The 16,754-nt window shown below is 38.2% G+C and overlaps 1 protein-coding gene across 2 annotated transcripts in view; it reads right to left on the reverse strand.

Annotated features, from left to right (window-relative positions):
- Positions 1-10,307, reverse strand: part of LOC139974894 (uncharacterized) — a 28,788-nt gene extending 18,481 nt beyond the window's left edge. The window contains exons 1-2 of one of the 2 annotated variants that reach the window (XM_071982416.1): positions 10,020-10,307; positions 2,973-3,125 (exon numbers count right to left, since the gene is read on the reverse strand). In XM_071982416.1, the coding sequence (XP_071838517.1) occupies positions 2,973-3,060 (88 nt within the window). In that variant the 5' untranslated portion in view covers positions 3,061-3,125; positions 10,020-10,307. Of the gene's footprint in view, positions 1-2,972; positions 3,126-4,995; positions 5,205-10,019 lie in introns of those variants that run through there. The other variant, XM_071982415.1, reaches the window with a different exon arrangement.
- Positions 10,308-16,754: the final 6,447 nt, after the last annotated feature.

Below are 16,754 nucleotides of genomic sequence, written 5' to 3' on the forward strand. Positions count from 1 at the left end.
CATTATACTCTTACGATGGTGGTATGAATAATTGTCACCAAGTTGCAAAACACTGTTAAATTATAGTTGCTTTATCATTACTTAAATGCCTTCAAGTTTTCAGATACTGGTCAGTTTCAAAGGATGCATGAACCGCCATCTAACAGATCTGTCATTCTTCAATGGATATTGGATTGTCTTCAAAGAGCCATTCCTTAATAGCCCACCCCCACCCTCTCCCCCTTCCTTATCATACATGGGAATCCTTACAGTGTAATTTGCAGTTTATCATAAACTTCTAACCACAGAACTCTGTTCAGCATGTATTTTACACTGGAAATGTTAATTTTAAACTAGCTGTCGAGTTACTACTCTGCAAGTTCCAAATTTTGAAAGCCAATACCATTACCAGTCACACCACCCAGGACACACACACAATGGTTAAACCACAAACTTTACCACTGTATTGTACTACAGTGCTACTACTGCACCTCTTACAGTATGTCATTCATCTAATTTCTTGCACAGGCTGCAGCTGAGCAAATGAGAAAACACACAAACTCTGAAGAAGGTTTCTGAGTACAAAGATCAATATGAGTGAATTTACCAAGAATTCACGTATTTCATGCGTAGATATGCATTTTGTTACCAGTCTTTATCTCTCTATATCTCTCTCTTTCTCTGAAGTTGTTTTGTGTAACTAGGAAAATTGATAAAATTAGCAGACATACCAGTGATGAGCTTACAAACATGTATATCTCCTCAAAACTAAGCACTTCCTTAAATTACAGTGGTTCAGTCCTGTTGATTTTGTGCAACAATTGAGATCCATTTCATTTCAAATTCTTATATTCATCTCTACAATATTTACTCACTCACTCTGAAGAATCTGTAGAGGCTAAGTCTTCACTCAAAGCGCAGACTGTATGACTACTGGTAACTCTGAAGACTCTGTAGAAGCTACGTCTTCACTCAAAGCGCAGACTGTATGACTACTGTTAACTCTGAAGACTATGTACAAGCTACGTCTTCACTCAAAGCGCAGACTATATGACTACTGTTAACTCTGATGACTATGTACAAGCTACATCTTCACTCAAAGCGCAGACTGTACTGTATGACTACTGCTAACTCTGAAGACTCTACAAGCTACATCTTCACTCAAAGTGCAGACTATATGACTACTGTTAACTCTGATGACTCTGTAGAAGCAACATCTTCACTCAAAGCGCAGACTGTACTGTATGACTACTGCTAACTCTGAAGACTCTACCAGCTACATCTTCACTCAAAGTGCAGACTATATGACTACTGTTAACTCTGATGACTCTGTAGAAGCTACATCTTCACTCAAAGCGCAGACTGTACTGTATGACTACTGCTAACTCTGAAGACTCTACAAGCTACATCTTCACTCAAAGTGCAGACTATATGACTACTGTTAACTCTGAAGACTCTGTAGAAGCTACATCTTCACTCAAAGCGCAGACTGTACTGTATGACTACTGCTAACTCTGAAGACTCTACAAGCTACATCTTCACTCAAAGTGCAGACTATATGACAACTGTTAACTCTGATGACTCTGTAGAAGCTACATCTTCACTCATAACACAGACTGTATGACTACTGTTAACTCTGAAGACTCTACAAGCTACATCTTCACTCAAAGCGCAGACTGTACTTTATGACTACTGCTAACTCTGAAGACTCTACAAGCTACATCTTCACTCAAAGTGCAGACTGTATAACTACTGTTAACTCTGAAGACTCTACAAGCTACATCTTCACTCAAAGTGCAGACCGTATGACTACTGGTAACTCTGAGGACCCTGTAGAAGCTACGTCTACACTCATAACACAGACTGTATGACTACTGTTAACTCTGAGGACTATGTAGAAGCTACATCTACACTCATAACACAGACTGTATGACTACTGGTAACTCTGAGGACCCTGTAGAAGCTACGTCTACACTCATAACACAGACTGTATGACTACTGTTAACTCTGAGGACTATGTAGAAGCTACATCTACACTCATAACACAGACTGTATGACTACTGTTAACTCGGAGGACCCTGTAGAAGCTACATCTACACTCATAACACAGACTGTATGACTACTGGTAACTCTGAAGACTATGTAGAAGCTACTGTACATCTACACTCATAACACAGACTGTATGAGACTCTGTAGAAGCTACGTCTACACTCAAAGCGCAGACTATGACTACTGTTAAGATTTCCAGGCCACCACTCTTCTTGTTCAGAGAGGTTTACAGTACAGTATACAGCCTGATAGCTCTTAAAGTATTACAGTAACCTAACATTTCACGATTGACAATAACAGGTTGCAAAAAAAATTCTTCCATGCCCATAGTGAGGTAGGCCTAATCACAGATCTGCTAAGAATCTGAACATTGCAATTAGCCTAGATAGGCCTATGTTTTATCGGGTTTGCTTTGTTATTTTTAGCACTCAGGCTGTACTGAGGCAGTTTACAGATCTGTTAAAAGTATGAATTCACTGACTTATAAGTTGTATTCATGCTATACACCTCAGATGGACAACGATTTAAAGTTACAATTTAGTGGGTTATCTGTGAATTCTTCCAGTCGCACAGAAAGCAACATATGCTTGCCAAATGTTAATATTTTTAAACACAATATGGAAACTTATATATTTAGTTTAGATGTCTGATATTTGTTTGTCTATCTTTGTGCCGTGTTTTGTGTGCTTTTGGACGTTAACCGTTTTTACCTGCATTATACTGTATATGTATTTTTGTATTGAGGGCTCCTCTGGATACCAGAAGCACTGAGCAGGACTACCCTCATTAAAGATGACAATAATAATAATTTAAAAAATATGTTTGCCATAGATCTACCTTGCAAATTCATATAAGAATACTGTACATAGCAGAACCAGAAAGCCAAAGGGCTTAGTTATTTCTTACCACATTTTACTTACCAATTAGGTCAATAATTAACTTACCATTAAAATGACAATCCTCTCTGCTTGACTCATTCCAAGACATTACCCTATATACACACAACAACAGTAAGAACCATCTCAAAGCCATTCTTCTTTATGAGTCATATATTCTGCTGGCCTAATGGATTTCGGTACCTTTGTGATTTCTGGATTCTAAACAGAAAAATGGAATATCAAAATTAGTGCAATCAATGTGGGTCAGTCACATACAGAAACCAGAAAATATGAATGGAGCTGGAGCAGGGACCAAGAGCAAATCTGAAGTCTTCAAATGCCAATATATCCACAATCTACTTTCTGTGCATTGATTGCAATCTGTGCGCACCAACCTACATATACCCTACCACTTAGCAGGTAATTCTTTCAATTCAATTACAGCTCTGTCAATCTACCTTCCATTAAATAGTATTGTAAGTAATCTTTCTGATCAAGGCAAGTACTATTCACAATTTCACAAATACAGTATGTGAGTACTTAGTATGTGGATCTAATACAACATGAATATAACGTTTCAATAACTGTATATCAATTTAATCCAATACAGAAAAACTTGAGTGATACAAACCATTGAGTTTCCTTGAGCAGTAATGGTCTAACTTAATCCTAATTCTTACAATAAGATCCATGAGAACCTTTTTTATTGTAGTTAAACAGCAAATGAATAAAGCCAGGGTAAATATGATCACTGACGTCTTTCAACTTCAACAAGATAAACTGTCTGGATCAAGACAAAATCCTGTCAAAACACTTAAAAATATACTGTAAAAATACATTACCTAATTCAGTTCTGATTTCATTACAATGGTTGTGATAGCACTATGGAAGTGAGCATTCTGTCAATTGCATTATTATGTATTACAATCACTGACATGCACAGGATTTCAAAGGCACATGGAAAGGAGAGGGGGGATTCTTAATTGTTCCCCAATGGTTCAGGAACTTCAGGTACAGTAGGGGTAGGCATGAACCTTTATATGGAAGTGCCAGAGGTAACTCGACTCCAGGATGGTATAATCGAGTGGTTGTGCATCGCCCTGGGGTTCTTGATGCAGAAGCTACCATGTACAGTAGGTAGTCTTGGGTTCAAGTGCAAGGTTATGCTACTAACAAATTTGAAATGTTTGTGTGGGATTGATAACTGGTTTACATCCCCCTCCCCAATCCCCCTCCCCTGGCCACCCAAATCCATTGAATCAGTGCCTTTGGACATTCTGGGCTCAGATGTCCCCGACACTGTGGCAAGATAAATAAGTACAAAACAAAACTGTTGCCTACTGTGCATGACACATACTGTAGGGACCAAAGTAGATGGAGGATGGAAATTTAGGTTAACATAAATTGTATTTCCAACTTCAATAATGCTAGTACAATGAGGAAACTGCAGGCTAGAATTCTCATATTTACTGATCTAAACGTGGAAAATTACTTTCCAGTCATGCTACCATCACGTTCTCTACCCCATGCAAAAAGCAGTATAACCGAAAATCGATGGGTGTACTGTTACCGCGGTAATTTCCGGTGTCCCCTCATCCGTGTTACTGTGTTATAGTGCAGTTTCACTGATACTTTTAACTCTTATTGTTAGTGCAAATTGTAACCACTTTTTCAAACACACTTTTAATCTACAATGCCTACACGGAAATGGCCAAAATTGCTATAGTGAAACAAGAAAACATCAATTTTGTATTTTGAGACACTGTTCATGTACTAGAGTAGTTTCTACTTAAGTTTTAGCAGAATCATTATAGTAAACCTCAACGCATGCGCGAAGTTGGGGAAATTTGTCCTTGCTTCGAAGTTCGAGCAAGACTTGACTTCCTACCGTTACAAGTATAATCCTCCTATGTCTGGACGAATTTGGTCAAACCATCGATACATTTATATATGCTGCAGGATAAAACTAACTTTAAACAGAACAGCAATGCGGTTACTATCGCTAAGTAAGTTACCATATACCACCACCGTACGTACCTTAGCCTATGCCTATACTAGTTTGTCTTCAAGTTCCTTTGCTTTTACTCACCGACATCAAGATCCCACGAATTCTCTTGACAACACAAACTTTGGTCAATATGAAAACTTATTTTCGACTATCTTCTGTCTCATGATTTGTTGTTACAGTAGCAAACTATTACGATATTTTATAAACGAGGTAAAATGTCTGTACAGGGTTACATTGGCTTCACTAGGTAAGTTCAATGAACAAATATAACGACAGCTCTATAACTTTCTCAGAAACACAGAAACCGGAAGTTGCACGGAAGTATTTTTTGCGATAATGCCTCATCTCTAAATTACGGTGGCTTGAAAAGGACATGAGCAGGAAGAAAGTAGCGACTCAAAATTTTGCCTTTAAAGTCATCATTTTGACTTTCAATCTCACAATTATGAGATTGAAAGTCAAAATTGTGAGATGTTGAGTCGCTACGTCCCTATTAAACCACCGCACTATAAGCGGTATATCCTGATTTACGTTACTTTGTACAAAAGCTGCGGCCACCTCACACTACCCTTACGGACATTGAACCAGTGGCGTCGTCAGACGTTTGGAAGTGGTGTATGTAGGGGGCACAGCCATAGAAATTGAAGTTCACTTTCTATGGGCACAGCAAACTGAGAGCAACAGAACAACGTAGATGATTAACGTGGAGCTATGGGCGCCAGTGAGAAGCCACTTGAGCATGGGGACCAAGGCCCCACCACATAGGACCTTTGGTTGGTCAGTGTCAGGGGGGGGGGGGGAATCGGCCACTGATATGAGGCTTTGTGGTTTGGAGGTAAAAAATGTATTTCATTGAGTCTGAATGAGGGGAACCAAACATTGGGGGGGGGGGGGGGAGTTGTCTGGAGACATGTGATGAAGTTCCAAATAAATATATCAAGTTAAACAGTCGAAATTCTGGTATAAAAAGTCCCAGTCGTAATTTAATATACTCTTAAATTTGAGATAGTATAGTCGAAATGTCGAGAAAAAAATTATAAAATATTTATATTAGCATCTAAAATTTGAGATGTAAATTCTATATTTCGATTAAAAGTCCTTAGTCGAGCAACGAGTGGAAATTTCGAAATAAAATAGTCGAGATTGGAATATGAAAAGAGGCAAATTATTGCTACATGTCAAGAGATTCGGCATTTCCAAAACAACATATTTAGAGAAAAAGAGAGAGGCTGAACTTCAAAAAAAAAAAACACCCGGTAGTTCATGGAAAGCCGAAGAGTCTAATTTTACAGGAAAAGGCCGAAATGTGACTATAACTAGACAACAAAACTACAGTGTGGTTCCGATGATGTTACATCAATAATCTTATATGAATGTGACAACTATAGGCTCCTATAAACTATCCTTCATTAAAGGAGTGTTAGCTCAGTGGTTAACACCGGTGCCTTTCAATCATAAGGTCCCGAGTTCGAGTCACTCAAAGATTAATGTATATCGTCCAGTTACAGAGTTGTTGACAATTGACAATTCATAACCCTGGACGTGAAATATGAATCTAAGAGACTGATTTCGGTCAGCTTGCGGCTTTGATAAGCCAATGATGGCTTCTTCGCGAGTTCCTGCTTGCAGGAGGATCTAATATACATAAATTGAGTGGCGTATAGAAAGCTGAGGGGGTCGAGGTCATTCCCATTATAATCCGGAACCAGAATCGGTAATGCTAGGAAAAAGTGTGGGTCGGAGTTTTATTTAGTAATTTGCTCCTATATCTCTAAAGTCAACATTTTGCGTTGATATTCGATGTGTAATTTAATTTTTCTCGTGATTGGGTTGAGTGGGCAAGCCAGTTCTATAATTCTGAAGCAAACGATACAGAGAAATGCAACAAAGAGAAACGATTTATACTGAAAAATGTTATACTTGTCACCACCCTCCCCCCCCCCCCCCCGCCGCGCACCAAACACAAGCTGCCATCTATAAATAAATCATATTGATAAAGTGTCACTAAATTGTCTTGAAGGCAGCCCCCAGCTTTGCAGTGTTACTTTCATTTAAGATGTATACAACGAAATGAGAGGAAGGAAACGTTATGAAATTATATCAATTTATTCCTCCATTACACCCCTAGCTCCCCCTACAGACGCAAAAGTCCGACGATTTACACCAAAGAAACCAACCGAATCCTCCTCTGCAGATTCACACACAAAGGTCACAGTAAGGCCATCCACTACAACCGAAGCGTATATAGAGCATGTAGGGCCATAGGGGGGGGGGGGTTGAAGTTAAGGACTGCCAGTCTGGGAGGGGTATATATAGGAGGGAGTAAATGGTTGTACCATATGGGTACTTAAATGCGTAATGGTGTTATATTTTGCAACTTACAAAGAACATTTTATTTTCAAGAAATTTCACTGTACGTCAGTACACCTAGTACAAACATTTCCTTCAGTTTGTTTAAAATGATCAACTTGACCTTTAGAAATAACATCTTACACATCTCATTATTTACGCAACAAACATATAATAATCTTCAACATGCTTGGAGGGGACACAGGCGTATACATTAACCTGGACCGACAATGTCAATGGGGGACGTCAAAGAAAAAAAACGTACTAACCATGGAGTGTCATGTGACGTGCTTAGTACTGTTTGAACGTATATTCTACATAACTAATGTCACAATCTCATGATAGCTACCACATTCCTTGTGAAATATCAAACAGTGTAATCTGGCTATGTGGTACATTTTTCAACGTTTACCGCTGTTTTTTATAGTAGTATTTTCTTTCAAAAAATCAAACTACAGCTGAAACGCACGGAGCTTATCAGGATCGTACACAAATGTACATAAACACAAGATGCATACGTCAGGATTCGTTGTTCCTTCACAATACAAGTGTTCTTGCACGTGTAACCCTTTCAAAGAAGTGCGTTAATTTAAAATCAGTAGCGATATTAAGATTTAGAGGGTATGTTGGAAACTTTATTTTGTGCCACTGCACATGTCTGGAAATTAGTTGCCCGGTAGCCATCTTTGCCCCGTGCAGTCACTGTAGACCTGCTGTTCATTATTATGTATAGTTTGGCCTGAATTATAGTCAAGGTATTATTTTGTTGAATTTCCTGAGGGATTATATGAACCGATTACGTAACAGCTCTCCAGAATGGTGTTGAGAACCTGACGGGACGTGGAACAAGTTGACGGTTGTAGGAACTTCACCTGAGCCACTCATGTCGGCGAATTAGTGATCTGTTACGCGTTACTATAATTAATAGAATATATCTGGTGATGAGTGCATGCAAAGGGGGTATATTAATATAGAGCAGGGTTTCCCTAACTTTATCCCCCCCCCCACGAACCCCCTGTGGATGTCAGAGTTTACCACGAAGCCCCAACTTTTTGAGACACGATCTGAGTCATTATTATACTATAATACGCATAACAGTGCTTCGTAAAAGTTCAAGTTCATATAGTGTAATATTGTAATGACAAAAAAAAAGAAAGAAAGAAAGCACATATTTATTTGGAAACTTCAAGATCAGATCACGAATTGTATCACGCATTGATTGCCCATCACACACGATGAGACGAATGCTCCTGTTTTGTATCACATGCACGGTATGGTACTACTACGGCAACATATGCGTATGGAAAAGAAAAGATCTCGAGTTCGTCGAAATGTTCAAATGAAGGCCTTTTTACATTACTTAATTATATGATATATCATATTTAAGTTCAACAAAAAGTACTTTAGCTTTGTCTTTCAGAAACGTCTCACGAACCCCTGGGACAGACTCACGCCCCCCTAGGGGTTGATGCACCCCAGTTAGGGAACTATAGAGGGGGTTTATCTCACGACTGTGGGGTAGTTGTCATGCATTTGTTATTATTTTAATTAAGCTTTAAGAGCATCTGACATCACTTTTCAACCAGGGGGATTCCCATCTCCTGTCTCGATGTTTGATCTAATATTGTCATATTGAATTCAGTACGTGTTGGAAAGAGAACATTAGTTTTGTATTCATTTCCTCTGCGTTATGGTTTTCATATTCTAGACTATAGAGGGCGAACGAACACCGGGTTACACACGTAACATGATATATAGTAGACTGCCGTATGCAATCTATTAGACTCTGGCAGTATATAGTTATTCGAACAGTAGCCGGCTCCATGCAGATCAACCTTATTATGAGACGGAAGGTGAATCTCAACAAGGTTATCATCCAAACATTAGCAATTTTTCTGAAATTTACCGTAAATTCCCGTTTTAGTGGCGGATTGTTGTCTACGGAACGCTTATCTTTTCGAACTGACAAAGGGTTAAAATAAGTTAGTAGCACCCTGGAGCACGTCAAACATCGTGGCGTATTAACCTGGGACTGACTACGTCAAAGAGGAGACGCGCCAAAAAATATAAGAGTTGAGTGCTCACAAGGGAGCACGTCACACGACCCTCCATATTTGGTATATACGTTTTTATCATTATTATTTTAAAACAATTGCGCGTCTCCCCCACAGAAATGTAAACATAGAAAACTTGTCGCTTGCAGCAAGTTGAGGATCAACAGCTCACCTAAAAGCGTCAACCTACACTGCAATTTTACGCAGAGTCTTAACGCTAGGCAATGAAGTGGCCAATTAAATTTCCAGATTGTAAGAAACTCTTTATACAAAAACATGAGAATACACAGAACTGTGAGCCACTTCTAATGCATTGAAAACGAAACGCTATCTTTGTCATGTTTCTATTCAAAAAATAAATGTAGGCAGTGCCTATCTACGGAAGCATACTGCACGTTTAACGACGTTTTAACGGTTCCAAGAAATTGAAATGCGGCTTTTAATTGAACAAATATACAACTCGTTGGATGTAACCGAATTTCATTGATCAGTATATTATATTACCGCAAAACTGCGTCTGTCCTTTGGCATTTTCCCTGGCAGTGACAAAAACTATTGTACTGAATACTAACAGTAGTGTAACTGTAAAGTTACCTTTGTACTAAAGCAAAGGTCACGAACTCAGCTACCACACTCTTGGAAAAGCTACGCAAACAATTGAAACAATGGAATCTAGCTAATTAGTACATGTTTAGTGCTTACCGCAAAGTTCAATTCCAAAAATGCCATGTTGAGTTTATTTTCTTCACACAGTTGAACTGCAGCTGGAACGCATGTAGCATATACGACTGTACCATAGAAATTAATTTCTATGGACTGTACACAAATGTGACATAAACATTAGAAGCAGTCGACATGATGCGTTGTTCCTAAGCAACACAAGGCTCCTTGCCGTTTTCGCACGTAAATAAGCGCGTATGCCATGATAAGAGTGGCCGCCGTATGCAATCTATAAGACTGTCAATAAATTTTCGAATAGTAGCCAGGATATTTTTATGAGAAAGAAAGTAAATCGTCAGTAAATGCCCGTTGTAGTGGCAGTCTGTATCTATGCATGGAACGCTTATCTCCTCAAACTGACAAAGGGTTAAAAAGATGTTAGTAGCACCTCGGAGCACGTCACGTGACCATCCATTGTTGTTACATTTTCGTATTGCGGAGTGTGCCTTCCAGGACAGTTTTAATTCGATGGGGTGGGGGGGGGAGAGGGAGGGAGGGTGAGGGTGCACTCTAAATTTTTTTAACCAGATATACACTAGTCACCTCGTAGGCTGATGGTAAATCATGCCCATATATGGTTTTCATTAATTTAAGTTCGATGTGTTGAAGTTGTGAACTGCTTAGAGAAGGCTGTTAGGGAAGTGGTATAAGGGACGTTGTGCCCCACCCACCCCCTCTTTCCTGTGAGGTTTTTTTTTTTGCGGGGGGTATAATTAAGAGTGCTTAAATTCCAAAGATGGAGTCTTTTGCAACTTTTAAAGAAATTGATTTTCATGAAAATTCAACACTTCAGAAGACCTATAAACATTTCCTTCACATTGTTGAGTTGTTGAGAATGTTCAAGCTTTGATAAAGTTTATAATTTTCCTCATTATTTACACTTCTCTCGGCGAAGAAGCGGCCGATAGCTCTGATATAGCGTTGAATAACTCATAACGCGGAGAGGCCAATACGTTATGGCCCTCATGGCCAACCACTATACACTCTCTCTACAAATACATAACAATTAAGCAGGCTCAAACACATTGACTCAGTGAAACTGAAAGAAACATTTAGCACCTACGCACTGAACAGGATATACCATTCTGTGATCTCGACTGTATATAGTATGACTTCCTCAGCCCGTCGAACCCTTTATCTGGTACGCCAAAGTTCAAATCGCAAGTGCATGTGAGATATCTCGATATAACCCACTGAGTAATATATGTTAGGTTCCGCGTGGATCACGGATTTCCGAAAAGCACAGATCCGTGTAGGACGCGTAGGATGTTAACTTGGTATATGTTGTCCACTCCTATGATGTCGTCGATTGCATTCAGAATGAGAGAATAAAGGTAGAGTTGAAGGGCATCGAGACATCACACAGAAAGGTACAACAATAGCTTGAAACACACCCTTAACTTGGAACTTCACCATCACTCGTCACTATAGCATTTTTACTCACTGAGATAATAATTCTATCATTAAATATTCCGGTACACCTGAAATAATTTGGAATGTCGGAAACCTTGACAAAATTGTTGGGAACTTTCATCATTTATAAGTTTTTTGCATTCAGTTTTATGAATCTTTGAATTTCTATTGATTCATTTTAGTCGAAAATTACCTGAAAGTTTGATGCCAAAAACTTTTCGAGAGCTGAATTTTAACATGATCGCTTGCAATCCAATTATTTTGAATTTATTTGAATTTTCGTCGGTTCGGTAAAGATGTCCCAGTAAAGGCTGGAAGTTTCTTCACTGTTCTGGGTTTTCCAACTCACTACAATTTTAATATATATATATATATATATATATATATATATATATATATATATATATATATATATATATATATATATACGGTATATATATATATATATATATATATATACGGTATATATATATACGGTATCTATATATATATATATATATATATATATTTGTATATGTATATGTGTGTGTCTGTGTGTTTGTAATAAATAAATGTGTAGCAAGTGGAATCACAGATATATTAAATTAATAGAGATCAACACACCAGAAAAAAATCGACTGTATATAGAGGTGACACCATTTCTTCTTAGATCCTTACCATTAAACCCCTCTCTATATTTCACGGGATTGGGTTAAAATGTGTACCCTCCCTCTCATCCCATAGTAACACCAAACAAAGTTGATCCCACACAGGGCTGACGTAAATTATGGGCCACAATTGCCATTCCTGTGTAGTCTGCTACATTACTTAGTCAGTTTTGAAATGACAAGCGAATTTGATTTCTGATTGCGACATATCTGTAGAATTTTAAATGTCTCGAGTCCAGTTTCAAGTATCATGTAAAGAAAATTGGGGATATTCCAAGATAGTTACTGCATGCGTTCATATGCTCAGTGTGAATAAGTCTTTTAGTTTCAAATTTCTAACTAACTTTCTCATTAATCTTGGTGAAAATGTCAATGGAAGGTGTTTTTGAAATTAGCGTTATACTGTTCTTTTTTGTGAACAATAATCCTTGTTTCAACACCATTAACTCATTTGTCCTCGAAATGAAACCTTTTCAATCCTTTTTCATTGGTAATGAACACTCGGGGATGGCGTAGGGGGGGGGGGGTGGGTGGCAAGGTTTGCTCTTGAAAGCGTTCTAGCGGAATGATTCCATCTGCACTAAGGTTTGAAAGTGTGATAGGGATGCACTCCATGGCGTTGGTGAATAATTCAGTTGGGTATTTTGAAATAGCCGAAAAGAGTGGCCATGCAATCAAAGTTTTAGTCTTTTATACCTTGCAGTCCGTAGAATACCTTGTGAGGATTCTCAGTATCAACGGAAGGCTTAGCAGAGAACCGTTAAACATATTTGACATGACAAAACAACAAACGTATTAACTAATTACACTGATTTCTACCAGTGTATGCTGACATTATATAAAAAATAAACCTAGTTGATACATATGAGTTTAATGCAGCTGGTGATCTCAAATAGCAACTTATTGAAAAATACAGCTTCCCGCGTGACGATAACAATTCTGTAAGAATCAGTCAATAACTTGAAAAATGTTTTGCTGATATTTGCTAGATCATCTGCACGATATCTCAAACAGTGGCAAGGTTGTCAGAACGGCACGCTTGTGAACACGTTGTTTATAATGTTCTGATATCACAACAAACGACAGTATATAGGTTATAACAGTTCTTTAAAGGCACTGAAGACTCGCCCAAACAGCGTACCGCCATCTTTAAAAAGTTAACTTTCCGTTGCTTGCAAGTGAAGTTTTTTCTTGTCGCTACAAAATGCAGACATTAATGAAACGTGATACCTTGTTATCTTTTATCTAGATCTGAGATGTCCATCGCTGCTATGTACACTGTGTTGTGGGTAATGACCGTAGCTGCATGTACTGACTGTACACTAGTGTCTAATTACCGACCGTAGCAAGCTGTGTGTGTATTTTCTGGGATCTATGGTGGTGTCTAACACTTCTGTTACACCTCAGTCGAAACTAGGTCAGATTACCGGCATGAGACGTTTCTTTGGGCGCGAGTCTTCACACCCTTTAACATGTCGAGGCTGTCTCTCTCTCTCTATATATATACGTACCCTCAATAACCCTGTCATATCAGTGTTAAGGTGCATGAGGTGTTTTTAAGGTGGATTACGGGCAGGCCCTTCCTTCCAATAAGCCTGGGGTCTTCCATACGCTAAATTAGGGCCTGGGTGTTATGGTAATGGTTTTACATTTTCTTGGTATTAGATATTTTGAATGCTGTCCTATATATCATTCAATATGCATACCAACATTCTTTCCAGCGATTTCACAAAATGTTAAGCACACAGCAATAATTTGGTGATTTCACAAAAACTTTAATCACATAGCAATAATTTGGTACTCATTTGCTAACTTCGTCACAATGTAAGCATTCTACAAAATACCTTTCCAGGAAATAATTACGACGATGAAAGTTAGAAAAGACTCGTCGGTATTGATTTTAAATGAAGGCTCTTGCGCTCTCATAGCGTCACAATATATAATTGTAGTCATCATAATACAGCCTGATTGTAACTGCATGATTAACTGCGTGTTTATAAGGAGAAACTACCCAAATCGCTGATGCTTCAGTGTCATGCCGCTTGGATTGAAAAACTCAAAAATAAAACTTATGACCACTCCCCAGTTCTATTCATTACAATCCATAATGCCATCAGGGAAGGAATTTGAAGATCAATTCGGCTTGATCCCTGGTTACACGGTATCCACGGTACGTACTGTACTGTGGCTTCTAACTGGTGCCCGTATGGAACGCCATTTTAACATTTATTCAATAATTACAGATATCTCTAATTCGAATTCTTAATATCTGTAATTGAATTTTGGATATCTCTAATTGTATTCCAGATATCTCTAATTGTATTCCAGATATCTCTAATTCGAATTCTTGATGTCTTGAATTCAATTTTGGATATCTCGATTTCTTTTCTTGATATCTCGAATTCAATTTTGGATATCTCGAATTCAATTCGAGATATCTTAAAAAAATGTTTCTTTGTTTTGATATCTTTAATTTATTTCTTGATACCTTAAAATCAATTTGAGATATCTTAAATAAAATTCAAGATATCGAAAATGCAATTTCTGATATCTCAAATTAAATTCAAGATATCTGCAATAATTAGAGATATCTTTAATTTAATTCGAGATATCTGAAATTAATTGAAGATATCTATAATTATTGAATAAATGTTAACATGGCGTTCCATACGCCCGCGGGAATGAAATGCAGAGCTATATACGGCTCTGATGAAATACTGTATAAGGATCGCCACCAGCCCGTGAGTGCTCGATAGTTCAGCTGTTAGAGGCGCTGGGCTTGTAAAACAGAGGCCACTGGGTGAGTCCCGTTCTAGTAGGCATAAATATCTTTGCTCTTTTCCATTGTTTTAAAATTGCCCAGTCAGTTTCCTGTTTTTCATTAACAAAAACAAAACAAAAAAACAAGGAAGAAAATATTTGAACCCGAATGACAAAGTCGTTTTCCTGTCAGCCGGTAGTTATATCACTGCTATACACCCGTTTGCCGAGAATACCAGAAAGGGAAATAATTTGTTTGGGTCATGTGCTACTAGAAGGGGATTTAGAATCCCGGCGTTGAGGACTTGATTCCAATGAAAGTAAATGAGTTGGTTAAAATAAGGGAAACGAGATGAAACAACAGAAACCACTCTTTTTTAGAGGTATATAGAGGTACCTAGATCGCTATCGAGGTCCTTTTAATGACTACGGTATTTATTGCTAACTTGAAATCACTACTTTGAAACATGGTATACATTGATGGATACATGTTTACATGCAGCATGCAGTCCGTTTTACAAAGTTGGGGGTGGGACACCCCCACCCCCCCCCCTCCCTCTAGTGACGTCCCCACATGCAGGTAACAAAATTTAAAAAGACATGAACATACCATAAAGGTTACAACAAAGGAAGCATAGATAAGTAGTACCTTATACCATGCACCCAGTTGGGACAATTTTTACTATACTGTAGTGTCATGTCCCGCTATACACAGCACTCGTATTATCAGTACGAGCAGTATATGAACACAATGTTTCTATTAGATCAAGGTTAGGAACTGTTTGTACTGTCAATACTAGTGCTTTGAAGCATGATATTGGAGTACAGTTTATAGAGAGGTATAAGCATTAGGAAATTATCCAAACTGGCTGGGGGCCTACATGCCATGCATATGCATATACCCAACTTGTATATGCATACATGCATATATGCATATGTGCACATACGTGTATATTAACATAACATCATTTAGCCAAAAGGCCAAGAAGTTGTTAAATTTTGACTACTTCAAACCTGCAGTGTGCCATACGAAGTCTTGGGTGCAAATGCATAACTGTTGATTTTTTAACAGACCAATGAGAGGCCGGCGGTACCACATTCTTAAAAGCAGCCTCACATTGCAGTACATAGTTTCTTAATAACATGCTCTTTGATACAACAAGATCGACCACACAACAAAACGATTTATGAGCTCGGCTATGGTCAAGTCACATCATTTTAGAGAAAGTCTTACAACTAAATCGAACCATTTATACTATTCCGCGCTGATTAACATAATTCTTCTTATTTTGAATGTTACTTTATAGGTTGGCTAAAGTTTCATAAATAGGTCGACCAAGCACTAAAGGCCGCTCTAACCCCATGATCAGACAGCAATATGTATACGTATACGGAATATATAACATGCGTAACACACTAGCATTACCTTAATGAGGTCACACATACAACCTCGCGTCATGCATAGACATCATTTTGTTTCCGGTTCCATCCTGTGACGTCAGACAGCTGTGACGTCATAATACGTTGCCTTGTATATTACTAGCCCACAAACTTATAACCTTAGCAACTGCTTCCGGTTATATCAGACGGATGGTCCCCAAAGTATGTGACTAATCGTCTTTGTTATCATTTATACTTCTGTTTCCTTGACAAAGAGATCCACCTTAAAACAATGAGGAGGTTATATATCTCTAACTATAATTATTGGTAATACTCGGCAATATTATCTAAATTGGAAGACCTGCCTCATAGCAATTTAAAATATGTAAAGTGTCTTCATTTTAACGTTTACATGGTATTCAATTTTCTAACTCGGCGAGTGCTGAAACAAGTTATTATATATGCTTATAAAAAGGAAACTTAGCAAGTAGAAAGGCCAGGGGGATCAGCTGAGAGG

The sequence above is a fragment of the Apostichopus japonicus genome, chromosome 10, assembly GCF_037975245.1.
Source record: "Apostichopus japonicus isolate 1M-3 chromosome 10, ASM3797524v1, whole genome shotgun sequence".
Taxonomy (NCBI): Eukaryota; Metazoa; Echinodermata; class Holothuroidea; order Aspidochirotida; family Stichopodidae; genus Apostichopus; species Apostichopus japonicus.